The sequence below is a fragment of the Durio zibethinus genome, chromosome 2, assembly GCF_047325235.1.
Source record: "Durio zibethinus cultivar Kanyao isolate XHJ-2024 chromosome 2, ASM4732523v1, whole genome shotgun sequence".
Taxonomy (NCBI): domain Eukaryota; kingdom Viridiplantae; phylum Streptophyta; class Magnoliopsida; order Malvales; family Malvaceae; genus Durio; species Durio zibethinus.
Window position 1 is genome coordinate 3,644,255 of NC_143163.1, and position 15,474 is coordinate 3,659,728.

At 36.0% G+C, this 15,474-nt stretch overlaps 3 protein-coding genes across 6 annotated transcripts; 1 reads left to right on the forward strand and 2 right to left on the reverse strand.

Annotated features, from left to right (window-relative positions):
* Window positions 1-646: 646 nt before the first annotated feature.
* LOC111308887 (thiamine biosynthetic bifunctional enzyme TH1, chloroplastic-like) lies at window positions 647-4,257 on the forward strand. Of its 2 annotated transcripts, none has more exons than XM_022907561.2 (10): window positions 647-798; window positions 957-1,280; window positions 1,409-1,483; window positions 1,641-1,716; window positions 1,808-1,883; window positions 2,066-2,200; window positions 2,635-2,699; window positions 2,848-2,975; window positions 3,079-3,335; window positions 3,487-4,257. In XM_022907561.2, the coding sequence occupies exons 1-10, from the start codon at window positions 754-756 to the stop codon at window positions 4,061-4,063; spliced, it is 1,758 nt and encodes a 585-aa protein (XP_022763296.2). In that variant the 5' UTR covers window positions 647-753; the 3' UTR covers window positions 4,064-4,257. The 2 variants fall into 2 exon arrangements, with proteins under 2 accessions (XP_022763296.2, XP_089602512.1); XM_089746386.1 differs by having other exon boundaries at window positions 666-803.
* A 782-nt stretch (window positions 4,258-5,039) lies between these two features.
* Window positions 5,040-8,863, reverse strand: LOC111308889 (serine/threonine-protein kinase SRK2A-like). Of its 3 annotated transcripts, none has more exons than XM_089746401.1 (10): window positions 8,664-8,863; window positions 8,202-8,333; window positions 7,898-7,972; window positions 7,703-7,804; window positions 7,367-7,420; window positions 7,189-7,281; window positions 7,003-7,095; window positions 6,465-6,569; window positions 6,276-6,374; window positions 5,040-5,766 (listed from the first exon to the last, which is right to left on the reverse strand). In XM_089746401.1, exons 2-10 carry the CDS (start codon window positions 8,319-8,321, stop codon window positions 5,443-5,445), a joined length of 1,065 nt encoding a protein of 354 aa, XP_089602527.1. In that variant the 5' UTR covers window positions 8,322-8,333; window positions 8,664-8,863; the 3' UTR covers window positions 5,040-5,442. The 3 variants fall into 3 exon arrangements, with proteins under 3 accessions (XP_089602527.1, XP_089602521.1, XP_022763297.2); XM_089746395.1 differs by having other exon boundaries at window positions 8,625-8,759; XM_022907562.2 differs by lacking the exon at window positions 8,664-8,863 and having other exon boundaries at window positions 8,202-8,549.
* A 2,395-nt stretch (window positions 8,864-11,258) lies between these two features.
* Window positions 11,259-15,144, reverse strand: LOC111308890 (serine/threonine-protein kinase SRK2A-like). Its single transcript, XM_022907564.2, has 10 exons — window positions 14,898-15,144; window positions 14,441-14,572; window positions 14,102-14,176; window positions 13,908-14,009; window positions 13,567-13,620; window positions 13,400-13,492; window positions 13,213-13,305; window positions 12,683-12,787; window positions 12,495-12,593; window positions 11,259-11,974 (listed from the first exon to the last, which is right to left on the reverse strand). Exons 2-10 carry the CDS (start codon window positions 14,558-14,560, stop codon window positions 11,654-11,656), a joined length of 1,062 nt encoding a protein of 353 aa, XP_022763299.1. The 5' UTR covers window positions 14,561-14,572; window positions 14,898-15,144; the 3' UTR covers window positions 11,259-11,653.
* Window positions 15,145-15,474: the final 330 nt, after the last annotated feature.

The window sequence follows — 15,474 nt, forward strand, 5'->3', positions numbered from 1 at the left end:
TAAAAAATGCTAAAACTTTTTTTTTTCAAAAATATTTTTCACACCAAGGGTGAAAAAAAATCATGTGTAACATATTTAATATAATTGAAATTTTTTTAAAAAAATTAAAGATATGGATATTAGGAGTAAATTAAATACAATAAAAAAAACTTTTTGATTAATTCTTATACTTTAAATTTTAAGGAATGTTTGGTTTACTTTCATATGAAAACCCTATTTTGTTAGTGTTAAAACATTTGAAATATAATACTTTAATAAAAATTAAAATTTCATAAATAAAATTATTGTTACACCAAATTACTTACTGAGTTTTTTTTTTTTTTAATTATGAATCTATTTCTTAATTTTGTATATGCTCATAAAGAATCAAGAATTGACATGGTTAAACTTTGTAGGAAAGAAAAAAAAATTAGCAGTATTTTTTTTAATTTCAATTTTAGATACACTGATTGTGAATTTTTTAAATTTTAAAAATAAAAATAAAATTTTATCTTGTATTCATTTAACTATTATAAAAAAATTTGTTAATTTTCATAAATATATTTAAATTTTACCTTTAATTTTATTTTTCTAAATGTTTTTGAAAAACATTATTATAGAGCAAAGCCCAAAGTTCAAAACCACATGAATGCCTTTGCCGGGCTTCAACGAAGATGAAATAGCAGTGTTAATAAAAGAGAATGAATCAGCCCATTAAATGCGTGGAGATTGAAGAGATTCTTTCGATCAACAAAATTGGTCGCCGCTTTTTAGATGGCCTCTTCTGCATTTCACACGGCTTCCCTGCTCGCCAACAAGGTGAAGTAAGTATCTTTTTTTCTTCTCTTTTTCAATCCACAAACTCCATAGATTAACAATTCAAGTCTTCCTGATAGAAGTTCTAAATTTTCTCGAAGATAAGCATTGAAAAAAATGATACTTAAAATCTGATTAGTTTTTTTTTTTTTCTCTCTCAGACTAATTTGCTTTCAACTCCTATTCAAGCTTCTGCAAAAGGGTACACTAGAAACTTAAGAGTTTCACACTCACCATCCATTTATCTAAGAACCCAGTTTTCTATTCGTCTTCAAGGCTTCGCAGCAATGCAGGAAAAGGCTGCTTGTGCTTCAACATTGAGTGATGATTCAGCGATGAAAATCCCACATGTTATGACTGTTGCTGGCTCTGATTCAGGAGCTGGGGCTGGAATTCAAGCTGATCTTAAGGCTTGTGCTGCAAATCGAGTTTACTGTTCAACTGTTATAACTGCTGTCACTGCCCAGAACACTGTTGGAGTTCAGGTTGTTCCTACTTTGGCATTTCTTTTTAATCCTTAAAACAAATTGGACGTTTGATTTTTGGGTTTTTCTTTAAAGATAATCTTTTTCATTTTTTTCGCTGGTTAATTAATTCTCTAGTTGATTTTCAGGGTGTAAGTAATGTACCTGAGGATTTCGTTGCAGCGCAGTTAAAGTCAGTGCTCTCTGATATGCAAGTTGATGTGGTAAGAGTTACTGCGATGACTGATGAGCTTCAAGTACTTAGTCATGAGCAACTCATAGCCATCGTTGGGCCTATGATTGTTTGCAAAATATGGTCTTCTAAGTAATAAGTATAACTGCAAAACAATTAAACTTAGTTTATCATCAAAATGTTATTAGGTGAAAACAGGCCTGCTACCTTCTGTCGGCATAGTCAAGATTCTTTGTAAGATTCTCAGGGAGTTTCCTGTACAAGGTATGCACCAGAATTAAAGACTGGAAGTGTGATTTTTAAACTGCAATTTTAGTGGATTTTGAGTTGACTTTCTCTGGTAATTTGAAGGCAGCCTTGGTGGTTGATCCTGTCATGGTGTCTACAAGTGGGGATGTGCTGGCTGGTCCTTCCGTTCTTTCTGTTTTTAGGTATATTACAGTTTTTTGCTATGATTATTCAGTGATATACATGGCCCACCCTCATGGTTTTTCACTACCATCATTGTTATGTAAATTCTCCAGCTGCCCCACGACTTCTATCTCATTTGAGGTTGCCAAAATGAAGTGTTGTTTGTTCTCAGTAGTTTTGATTTTCCATTTCATGCTTTCAGAGAGGAGCTCCTTCCAATGGCTGACATAATAACCCCAAATTTAAAAGAGGCGTCTGCTTTACTTGATGGCATACGAGTGGAAACAGTGGATGACATGCACTCTGCTGCAAGATTGTTGCATAATATGGGCCCAAAGTTAGTAAAAAAAAAAATCTATTCCTCTCTTCTGATCTGTAATTATAAATTCTATGTCTGTTTGCTGCCAGCCGTATCCTTTCTGAAACTCATGTAATAGCTTTTCTTGTCCTTGGAATCATGTTGTTTCTGCCCAACTGATTCTTTTGCATGACAAGTGTTCTACAAATAGCTAAGATTACTGTACTTTTAGCCTTTTTAAAGTCGAGAGACTTAGGAAGGGCATATTATTCCTTCTTAGCTGAGGCATAAGCTTTGAACATCAGGCATTGAACTTCGGATTTTCTGATAACAATAATTGTCAATTTTTTTCTTATTAACTTGATGAAGACCTTGCATTCAACCTATAAATGTCACGTTTGGTAGGTTAATGTTTTATTCCAAAGCTGAAAGGTAAGCAGATATTTTATGTTCTGATAATTTTGTTTTTTCAGGAATGTACTCATCAAGGGTGGTGACCTCCCCAACTCATCAGATGCTGTTGATATTCTATATGATGGTAGGCTGAAATATTATGGTTTTCAAGCTAACTGTTTCCAGTTCCTTTGCTTTGGTGTGCCTCAAGGGGTTTTTTTTTTTTTTTAAATTTATGAATGCACCTGAAGGGTTTTGATAGCTAGCTAAACTTTTAAATTTCACTTTCATAGGTCATAACTTCTATGAGCTGCATTCACCCCGTATAAAAACTCGTAACACTCATGGTACTGGTTGCAGTTTGGCATCTTGTATAGCAGCAGAGTTAGCAAAAGGCTATCAAGTGCTCTCAGCTGTTAAAGTAATTAGTTCTATGCTGTGGCTCATTTTCCTTTGTTCATGGGGATATGGCCTTATTGTTTTCCAGGTCTCTCTCTCATTCTTATTTTCCCATCTTTTGGAAGGTAGCAAAACGCTTCATTGAAAGTGCCTTGGATTACAGTAAAGAGATTGTTATTGGAAATGGGCCTCAAGGCCCCTTCGATCATCTATTGAGGCTTAAGAGTCATTCTCAAGATTGTCATAGGCTGCAGCCTTTTAATCCAAGTGACTTGTTTCTGTATGCTGTTACGGATTCAGGGATGAACAAAAAGTGGGGCAGATCTATAGCAGACGCTGTTAAAGCTGCCATAGAAGGAGGTGCTACTATTATCCAATTAAGGTAGGTTTCTGTTGTATTCTTTTCTCAGTTATGATGACCTACACCTTCTATGAATTATCTCCTAGCTTGACCTGAACACCATAGCAACTGATTCTACTAACTGCTTGCATATATATTTGTTTGATGAAAATATCTTCACTTGCTTTTGCAGAGAGAAGGATGCTGAAACAAAGGACTTTCTGGAATCTGCCAAATCATGTCTTAAAATTTGCCAATCACATGGAGTTCCTCTGCTGATTAATGACCGTATTGATGTTGCCCTTGCTTGTGATGCCGATGGCGTTCATGTTGGCCAGTCTGACATGCCTGCTTGTGTTGCTCGCGCTCTTCTTGGTCCAGAAAAGATTATAGGAGTCTCTTGCAAGACACCAGAGCAAGCCCGACAGGCATGGGCTGATGGTGCTGATTACATTGGGTGTGGTGGTGTATATCCAACCAACACCAAGGAAAACAATATCACTGTTGGTTTGGATGGGCTGAAAACTGTCTGTATGGCATCTAAGTTACCTGTGGTAGCCATTGGTGGAATTGGTGTGTCAAATGCACGTGCTGTGATGGAAATCGGTACAACAAATCTGAAAGGTATTGCTGTTGTTTCAGCTCTTTTTGATCAGGAATGTGTGCTGACTGAAACAAGGAAGTTGCATGCAATGCTATTGGAGTCTAGCATCGGTGGTACACTGACAAATTCACGACCTGATTCTGATATGATAAGTTGCCCAAGATGAGATATATGACTAAATGTTTATTACCTTGGCATCACTCGATTTCTTGTAATCATCATAAAAGAATGCAATTAGGTGTGTTCATTCTGCAGAGGAAGTGATGTTATAATATGGATAAGTTCCTGTATTTTTGACTCCGCTGTTATCCACATTTTTCATTGTATTTTTTATCACTAATACGTACTAGTTTCTGTCCAGTCTCCACATCTTTTCACTTCATTATTACTACTCACCCGCAATTATATTGTTGAAAGGGACAGATTCAGGGCAGTACATGCGAGAAATACCTGAGATTTCATGTTCACTTCACTTGGCCGATATTTGCTTCAAACTGACGTGCATTGTTTAGTAAGCATCTGGTTTTTAAAGGAGTGGATGATGATCAAGCCCGCAACATACATATTGCTTCTAACATCAGATTTTCTCCCACGTTTATTGGGGCGTCTCATCTTACAAAATAATATGGTTCCATGTCTTAAGATGATACAATTAACCAAATCCACTGAAGGTAAGAGATTCCCATTGCAGCCTTGCCCACCAGGTAGCAAGCGGATGGATAACAGCACAGGAGTCCAAGGAATCATCCCCTTTTTTTTTTCCTTTTTGGTGAACGAAAAAAAAATAATCATCTTTGTTTAATGTTTTATAAGCCAGATGACTTCTCAAGGTGTTTCCAATTGTTGCGCGGTGAGGATGATGCAAACTTTAAAGCGTAATAGCATCCCTCAAATGTTCAGTTTGCTAAAGAAATATTTTATTCAAAGGTGAAAGCTTAGAGACAATGGCAACCAAAAGATAGATCCACCACCCTGCAGAAAAAGGGTACACATGAAGTTCACAAAGAATCACCGTCGTGGACATTGCTTGCATGGCTCCTTTCCTTTAATAGGAAGGCATAACCTTGTTTTCACAATCAAAGAGTCAATGTAACATAAGAGAAAGCACTATAAGAAAGAGAAGCATAAACAAACCAGAGTAATAATAGCATAAATGTTTCTTAAATTACGTTGGTGACTTTATCAATTTTAACGAGTCAAACCTCCAGACATACCATTTTATGATGGAAAGAAATCAACTTACAATACTCCTAAAATCTTCCATTTACTCTGGAAGTCTAGACCATTAATAACCTATATACTTTATGAAGCTGATCCCTATACGGGGAATTTAGCAACGGGGTAGCTTCAAAACCCAGTAGTTCCAGCTTCCAAGATCAGTAGCAAGACACCTTAATCATATTAAAGACTGTACAAGCTTCGTGCCCAAGACATACTAATTTACAGATTGTTTATTCAACACCAAGTACTAGGTAGAAACTACATCTTATAAACATGACCACTAAAGGCAAAACTCCATCATTTGGAAAGCATCTAGTACTTCTCTTAGGAGATGTGACTTTCTCCACTGGCATGGGCCTCCTTTACTGTCTTCTCGTACTCATCTTCTACTTCTTCTACTTCTTCCTCAGCATCTTCTTCTCTAGCATCCTCATCTTCTTCACCACCCCAGCCAACGCCTCCAATATACCGTGATACTGAAGGAGCAATTTTAGCCTCTTCAACTATTTTCTTGATTTCCTCAACACTTTGAAGGGAGAAAGTTGGATTTTCTTTCCTGTAGTAGGCAGCTTGAGCTGCCTCCGTCAGTTCCCTGGGCAAGTTCTTCAAAAACCATTGATGGCTTTTGATATCTTTGATAGTGATCCTCTGTCAAAACAATAGTCAAAACAGTGAGTGCCAAAGGGAGAAAGAGGAAATGGAAAAGCAGGCTTATCGATGGTGATGGATGGGTGAAAGGTAATTATAAAAGGCCACTCCAAGAATGGCAATTTAAAATCGAAGATGGCTCTCTTGTTTTACCCCCCCCCCCCCCCTCCATAGGCAAAAAGTAAAATCCTGTCTCTCATACTTTTTCCTTATTTAACTATGGACAAGCATCATTTCTTTATGATTATGACCAATTGTACCTCCAAAACTTATCTTTGAATGCACAAGTAGCCAATAGTTTATGTAAGCCTTGTGCTTTACCACATCATAAAAACAAAGGGAAAAAAGACATAGATCAAGACTTTTACCAAGCTAATAAACCACCAATCTAGAAACAGAAATTGTGGGAGAACAAGAATTTGTCCTTGTCCATATGAACTAAAATATTGTTTAACTTTCACATTAGTTTATGGTAATTCTAGAACAAGTTCGGTAACAGCAGTGCATACCCTGGAGGGGCTAGCAACAAATAGGCGAGAAAGAAGGTGTCTGCATTCTTGAGATATGTGAACATAATCTGGGATTTTGTATTGAACTGACATTATCCTCTGCAGCAGATAAAAAACAGAAGAAATCATAAAGAAATTAAATGATTAAGGATAGTCAAAAAGAGGGATGGGCAGAAGGATGTAACTTACACTAATAGTTTTCCTAAAATTCTTAGGATCCTCTTGGTCCTCGAATGGGTATGCACCAACCAACATGACATAAAGAGTCACTCCACATGACCATACATCTGCCATCTGAAAAAGAAATCCAATCCTAAAACAAATCAGAAGCAGAAAACGGGAAAACCTCTCTGCCTTGGAAACACTTGCTAAAACTCAGACGACAGTTTGTCTTTGCCAAATATCCCACGTGGTATTGCTTTCAAGGTCATTAAAATGAAAATATCATCATAAAGAGGCATTAGCTGTAATAATGCACTATTTGCAGATTTCCAACTAATTTTTAAATATTCTAGTGATTGATCTTTTGCCAAGTATATAATCAGCCTTGACAACTCTTAACACATGCCAAGTAAAATCAGCTGATCTTTAGACAGTATGTAAAGGCATCAACTACTCTAGCACAAGACTAATTAGCATAAGCACATAACCATAACTAGAATAACCCAGCCTAATAAAGAAGCAGCTATCAACAATATATGAATAAAGGAGACAAAGACTAAATTACCTTGCCATCGTATTCTCTCCGACAGAGAACTTCTGGTGCAATATACGCTGGAGTTCCAACCGTTGACTTGGGTCTGGAATGCAGCAGAGATGACTACAAAAGGGGTGGAAGGAAGCATCTTAAACAACAAGAACTTCCACATACATTTGATTATGCTCAGTGTAATGACCTTATTTTCAGTTATACCTTTGAATAACCAAAATCACAGATTTTCAGACGAGGAGCAGGGCATCCATCCACCAGGGTATTCTCTAATGTCAAATCTCGATGGCATATTTGCTGAAAGAGGTAAAACATGAGAAGCTTAAAAAAAAGGGACAATTGTAATTTCTTGTAATAGATAGAAATGTTAAATCTTTGTTACCATGGTGTGACAGTAGCTAACTCCTGAGATCAGCTGCTGGAAAAAATATCTGGCCTGAAAACATAAAATATTAGAAAGAACATTATTAGTAGAAAGTTCAAAACACATACCAGCCCATCTCTCGCTTAGAAAAGCAATACAGGACTATTCAATGGATAAAACCGAGGCATTTCATCTCACTAGTTTCTATATCAATTAAGAGGGGAAAGGGAACATAATGCAGGCAACAAGGTAAGTAATACAAAGTAAGGTAAACATTACAAATTTCCCTTTTTTTTCTGCAAAAGGGTATTAATTTAGTAACCAAAAAACAAAAGTTTTGAAATCTAAGCTAACCTCATCTTCGCTGAATCTTCCAGCGTTGCAAATTCGCTCAAAGAGTTGACCACCAGCTGCATACTCCATCACAATAGCAAGATGAGTAGGAGTCAAAACCACCTTCAAATTAGAAGAAAAAAAAGAGAGTTAATTTAAGTACATTCATATAAAGGCAACAACAACAACAAAAGTAAGAGGATAAAAATTTAATACCTCTTTGAACCGAATTATATTTGGATGACGTAGTGATCTGTGGTTAAAAATCTCTCTTGCCACATTCTCATCAATCTATCAAAAGTTTAAATGTAAAACGTCAAGAAAAACCTTTCACTCAGCAGCAAATTTCAATCTTTAAGAAACTACCCACAATGATTTGTTAAAAAATAAAAACATATAAACAATCCTACATAAACATCATACATGCATGCATAGTACATAGATAGATACATGTAAATGCATCATATAAATATTAAAAAAATAAAATAAAAACAAACTAAAAAAAGAAAGAGAGGGGAACCTTATGGCCACGGTCGATACATTTCATGGCGACGAGTTCTTTGGTTTCTTTGTTACGCATCAGCCTCACTACCCCATAGTTCCCAGATCCTATGTCTTTCACCAACTCGTACTTCTTCATCGTTTTTGTTTCCTTCCAAACAGATGTGACAAATGAAAACCCTAACTTATTTATTCACAAATCAAAGCACGCATCAATTTATACGCAACACATTATTAATCGGAAATTCGCAGCGGTGGTGGGGCGGCGTAAGTGGAGGAGGTGGTGGAGGTGGAGATTACAGAGATTTGAAAGAAAGTAAAGTATCGAATTTTTCAAATCACAAGCAACCAAAAAAAAAAACAGTGCTCTGTTGAGAGAAAGAGAGAAGAATCTTTTATATTATTATTTTTGGTTTTATTGAGATAAAGAAGAGAGAGAAACCTTTGTAGAGAATGAGAGAGACGCAACCTTGGAATGTACCTCGTGTTTTTGCAAGAGAGCGGGGGAATATATCACTGCTCCTTTCTTCTTCTATGTCGTTTTGATTCTCTGCGGAGTCCCTTATCGTGAGGTCTCCTCTTGATTCGGCTACGATTCTATTTGATTAAAAGTTGACGATTTAGAGAAGACGATGATGAAATATTTTGGGTATTTGACGATTGAAGTTCCAATAAGCCAATACTTGGAAAAATGTTTTGTAAAGGTTTTTGTATCAGAATTGTCCTTCTAGAAACTTTTATATTCATAGTTTTGATTTAATTGTTTGGAAGATCTACTAAATATTGTGTTTTATAAGTATTTTATTGTAAAAATTTCTCAATTCAATTTTAATTTTTTTAAATTTAATTTGATTATTTTCAAGTTAGTTGTTTGTTACAATTTCCATTTATTCCAAATGAAGGTTTAGCCGTTTAGTGGCAAATGAGAGATGTATTAAATTAAATATTAATTAATTGATATTTTAAATTATTGTAAATTTTTATATTAATGATTTCATAAAAAATATTTTATTTCTTTAAAACAAGTGATTGATACTATTAAAACTCAAAATCAAATCTCATAAATATAGTCAAATTTGATTCAAATTTTCATTTGAAGTTGTTTTAAAAAATTTTATTAGAGTAATTTGAATACTAATTGGGATTGACACTTTACGAAAGAAAACATTGAATAATCATTGTTTTCATTTTTTCCTAAATTCATTTATCAACTTCACCATCACATAAAAAATAAAAGCACCACACGTGGGTCTATGCCAAATTTCCAATTGACCCTAACAATTATCAATAATCAATCCATACACTTAATGGAAATCAATGGTTAGGCTGATGGTGGAGTAAGGTGGTCCACAACCTACTTGATTACCTCTCATCCGAGAGCGTGATTTGACGTCCACATCTGCGCGTGGGAAAAACATCGTTCTCGAAAATCGCTCGCTTAAACAAATGAGGTAGCATTGAAGAGAGATAGATGAATGAGTGCAAGTGGTAGATAACTCGGACAAAAGTGAAGCCCAAGCGTGGGACACATGCAATCGCGTCCTTCGCCCTTCGTTCCTTTTCCGATGGTAAACCATTTTTATCACTGTGTCGACCATGGAATAGAACCTGAGCTTGTGACTCGAGCTACGGGTTGCCAGTGACCACCGACGACCATATCAGTAATAGCAAACGAAAAGGAATACCACTGTCGGTTTGGATGGGCTGAAAACTGTCTATGGCTTCCAAGTTACCTGTGGTAGCCATAGGTGAAATTGGTGTGTCAAATGTATAGCCAATCTGAAAAGTGTTGCTGTTGTTTCAGCTCTTTTTGATTGGGAATGTGTACTGACTGAAACCAGGAAGTTTGCATGCAATGCTGTTGGAGTCTAGCATTGGTGGTACACTGACAAATTCATGATCTGATTCTGATATGATAAGTTGCCCAAGACGAGATATATGACTAAATGTTGATTCCCTTGGCATAACTCGATTTCTTGTGATCACCATAAAAGAATGCAATTACATGTGTTCATTCTGCAGAGGAAAGGATGTTATAATATGGACGAGTTCCTGTATTTGACTCCGCAGATGTCCACATTTTTTTATTGTATTTTTTTATCACCAATACGTGCTAGTTTCTGTCCAGTCTCGACGTCTTTTCACTTCAATGTTCAAAGCGGAAGTGTCACGGATCTAAGGGGAGTCTTGAATCCCATATCGAACATAATAGGAGGTTATTGAGGTATAAAAGGGTTCACACAATCTCGACCTTGTGAGATACATTTTGTAAGACAAAATCGTGAGACTAGAGGATCAGAGCAGACAATACCTCACAAGGGAGTGAACCGTGACAGGTAAGTTGATTTGGGACGTCGGAAGGGTGAATATCCGGGTCTCGTAATCGTGCGGGTTTAGAGCTTAAATCTCGACCCGTGACACAAGGACATGGACCTCTACAGTCAGTGGAGCACATGCAAGAAATACCTGAGATATCGTGTTCACTTCACGTGATCGACATTTGCTTCAGACTTGCGCGCATTGTTTCGTAAGCATCTGGCTTTTATAGGAGTGGATGAAGATCAAACCCGCAACATACATGTTGCTGCTAACATTTCTCTCGCTTTTATTGGGGCATCTCATCTTACAAAATAATATGGTTGCATGTCTTGGGATGATACAATTAACCAAACCCACCGAAGATAGGAGATTCCCAAGGCAACCTTGCCCACCAGGTTAGCAAGCGGATGGACCACAGAGGAACGTCTCTCTCTTTTTATTTTATTTTGGTGAACGAAGAAAAAGAATCATCTTGGCCAAGGTTTTTCCTATCGTTGCGCGGGGAGGATGATGCAAACTTTAAAGCATAAGAGCATCCTTCAAATTGTCGGTTTGCTAGAAGAAATATTTTATTCAAAAGTGAAAGCTTAAAGACATTGGCAACCTCCATCACCCTGCAGAAAAGGGTACACAATAAGTTCATAAAGAATCACCGTCGTCCTTTCATCGAAAGAGCATAACCTTGTTTTCACAATCAAAGAATCAATGTAACACAACCAAGATCAAGCTAGAGAGAGCACTACAAGAAAGAGAAGCATAAACAAACCAGAGTAATAATGGCGACTTTATAAATTTTAACGAGTCAAACCCCTAGACATACCATTTTATGATGGAAGAAATCAACTTACAATACTCGCAAACCTTCCATTTTACTCTAGAAGTCTAGACCATTAATAAACCATATACTTTAAGAAGCTGATCCCTATACGGGGAATTTACCAACCAGATAGCTTCAAATCCCAGTAGTTCCAGCTTCCAAGATCAGTAGCAAGACACCTTAATCATATTAAAGATTGCACAAACTTCTTTCCCAAGACAAACTAATTTACAGATTGTTTATTCAAACACCAGGTCCTAGGTAGAAACTGACATCATATAAACATGACCACTAAAGGCAAATCTCCATCATTTGGAAAGGATCTAGTACTTCTTTTAGGAGACGTGAATTTCTCCACTGGCATGGGCCTCCTTTACTGTCTTCTCGTACTCATCTTCTTCTTCTACTTCTTCCTCAGCATCTTCTTCTCTAGCATCCTCATCTTCTTCACCACCCCAGCCAAAGCCTCCAATATACCGCAATACTGGAGGAGCAATTTTAGCCTCTTCAACTATTTTCATGATTTCCTCAACACTTTGAAGGGAGAAAGTTGGGTTTTCTTTCCTGTAGTAGGCAACTTGAGCTGCCTCCGTCAGTTCCCTGGGCAAGTTCTTCAAAAACCATGGATGGCTCTTGATATCTTTGATGGTGATCCTCTATAAAAACAATAGTCAAAACAGTGAGTGCCAAAGAGAGACAGAGGAAATGGAAAAGCAGGCTTATCAATGGTGATGGATTGACAAAAGGTAATTATTAATGGCCACTCCAAGAATGGCAATTTAAAATTGGAGATGGCTCTCTTGTTTTACTTCCCCCCACCACTTCATAGGCAGAAAAGTAAAATCCTGTGTCTCATACTTTTTCCTTATTTAACTATGGACAAGCAACATTTCTTTATGATTATGACCAATTGTACATCCAAAATTTATCTTTCAACGCACAAGTAGCAGGCAATTTATGTAAGCGTCGTGCTTTACCACATCCTAAAAACAAAAGGGAAAAAAGACATATATATATATATATATAGAACCCTACCATGCCAATAAACCACCAATCTAGAAACAGAAATTATGGCAGAACAAGAATTTGTCCTCGTCCATATGAACTAAAATATTGTTTAACTTTCACATTAGTTTATGGTAATTCTAGAACAAGTTCAGTAACAGCAGTGCATACCCTGGAGGGGCTAGCAACAAATATGCGAGAAAGAAGGTGTCTGCATTCTTGAGATATGTGAACATAATCTGGGATTTTGTATTGAACTGACATTATCCTCTGCAGCAGATAAAAAACATAAGAAATCATAAAGAAATTAAATGATTAAGATAGTCAAAAAGAGGGATGGGCAGAAGGATGTAACTTACATTAATAGTTTTCCTAAAATTCTTAGGATCCTCTTGGTCCTCAAATGGGTATGCACCAACCAACATGACATAAAGAGTCACTCCACATGACCATACATCTGCCATCTGAAAAAGAAATCCAATCCTAAAACTAATCAGAAGCAGAAAACAGGAAATCCCCTCTGCCTTGGAAAAACTTGCTAAAACTCAGACCACAGTTTGTCTTTGCCAAATATCCCACGTGGCATTGCTTTTGTGGTCATTAAAATGAAAATATTATCATAAAGGGGCATTAGCTGTAATAATTGCAGATTTCCAACTAATTTTTAAATATTCTAGTGATCGATCTTTTACCAAGTATATAATCACCCTCAACAACTCTTAACACATGCCAAGTAAAATCAGCTGATCTTTAGACAGTATGTAAAGGCATCAACTACTCTAGCACAGGACCAATTAGCATAAGCACATAACCATAACTAAAATAACCCAGTCTAATAAAGAAGCAGCTATCAACAATATATGAATAAAGTAGACAAAGACTAAATTACCTTGCCATCGTATTCTCTCCGACAGAGAACTTCTGGTGCAATATACGCTGGAGTTCCAACCGTTGACTTGGGTCTGGAATGCAGCAGAGATGACTACAAAAGGGGTGGAAGGAAGCATCTTAAAACAACAAGAACTTCCACATACATTTGATTATGCTTAGTGTGATGACCCTATTTTCAGTTATACCTTTGAATAACCAAAATCACAGATTTTCAGACGAGGAGCAGGGCTCCCATCCAACAGGGTATTCTCTAACTTTAGATCTCGATGGCATATTTGCTGAAAATGAAAGAGGTAAAATATGAGAAGCTTACAAAAACAGGAAAATTGTAATTTCTTGTAATAGATAGTACCATGGAATGACAGTAGCTAACTCCTGAGATCAGCTGCTGGAAAAAATATCTGGCCTGAAAACATAAAATATTAGAAAGAACATCGTTAGTAGAAAGTTCAAAACACCTACCAGCCTATCTCTCGCTTAGAAAAGTAATGCAGGATTATTCAATGGATAAAACCGTGGCATTTCATCTCACACTAGTTTCTGTATCAATTAAGAGAGGAAAGGGAACACAATGCAGCCAACAAGAAGGTAAATAATACAACGTACGGTGAACATTACAAATTTCCTTTTTTTTTTCTGCAAAAGGGTATTAATTTAGTAACCAAAAGACAAAAGTTTGAAATCCAAGCTAACTTCATCTTCGCTGAATCTTCCAGCGTTGCAAATTCGCTCAAAGAGTTCACCACCGGCTGCATACTCCATCACAATAGCAAGATGAGTAGGAGTCAAAACCACCTTCAAATTAGAAACAAAGAAAAAAAGAGTTAATTTAAGTACATTAAGGCAACAACAACAACAACAAAAGTAAGCGGATAAAAATTTAACACCTCTTTGAACCGAATTATATTTGGATGACGGAGTGATCTATGGTTTATAATCTCTCTTGCCACATTCTCATCAATCTGTCAAAAGTTTAAATGTAAAACGTCAAGAAAAACATTCCCTCAGCAGCAAATTTCAATCTTTAAGAAACTACCCACAGTGATTTTTTAAAAGTTAAAAACATACAAACAATCCTACATAAACATCATACATGCATGCATAATACATGGATAGTAAACATCATACATGCATGCATAATACATGGATAGATGCATTTAAATGCATCATATGAATATTAAAAAAATCAAATAAAAACATTAAAAAAAAAAGAAAGAGATGGGAACCTTATTGCCACGGTCGATATACTTCATGGCGACGAGTTCTTTGGTTTCTTTGTTACGCATCAGCCTCGCTACCCCAAAGTTCCCAGATCCTATGTCTCTCACCAACTCGTACTTCTCCATGTTTTTTGTTTCCTTCCAAACAGATGAGATAAATGAAAAACCCTAACTTAATTATTCACAAATCAAAGCACGCATCAATTTATACGCAACACATTCTTAATCGGAAATTCGCGGCGGTGGTGGGCGGCTGAAGTGGAGGTGGAGATTAGAGAGATTTGAAGAGAAGTAAAGAATATCGAATTTTTAAAATCGTAAGAAACCAAGAAAACCAGCGCTTTGTGAACAGATAGAAGAATCTTTTACTGTATAAAAGGGTTTTATTATTATTATTTGTTTTATTATGATAGAAAAGAGAAACCTTTGTAGAGAATGAGAGAGACGCGATTTTAGAATGTACCTTATGCTTTTTGCAAGAGAGTGAGGGAATATCTCACTGCTCCTTCTTCTTCTATGTCGGCATGATTCTCTGCCAAGTACCCTTGCTGAGCTTATCGTGAGGTCTCCTCTTGATTCGGCTACGATTCTATTTGATTAAAAGTTGGTGATTAAGAGAAGCCGATGATGAAATATTTTGGGTATTTGACTATTGAAGTATGAATAGGCCAGTAATTGGAACAGTGTCTTGATTTAATTGTTTACAAGATATACTAAATATTGTGTTTTATAAGTACTTACTATATTCTAAAAAATTCTCCATGCAATTTAAAATTGTTTATTTATATTTTATTTGAATTTTTTATAATTTTCATTCATTCTAATGAAGGTTTAGCTGTTTAGTGACAAATAAGAGAAAAAATTTTAGAAGTTTTAAATTCAAATCACGTTTGATTTAATTTTATATTAAATTTATCATATTATATATTAATTTAATTAATTAATTCGTTATATTAATTATTTTATAAAATATATTTTATATCTTTAAAACAAGTGATTGATGCTATTAAAATTCAAGATCGAATCTCACAAATATAGTT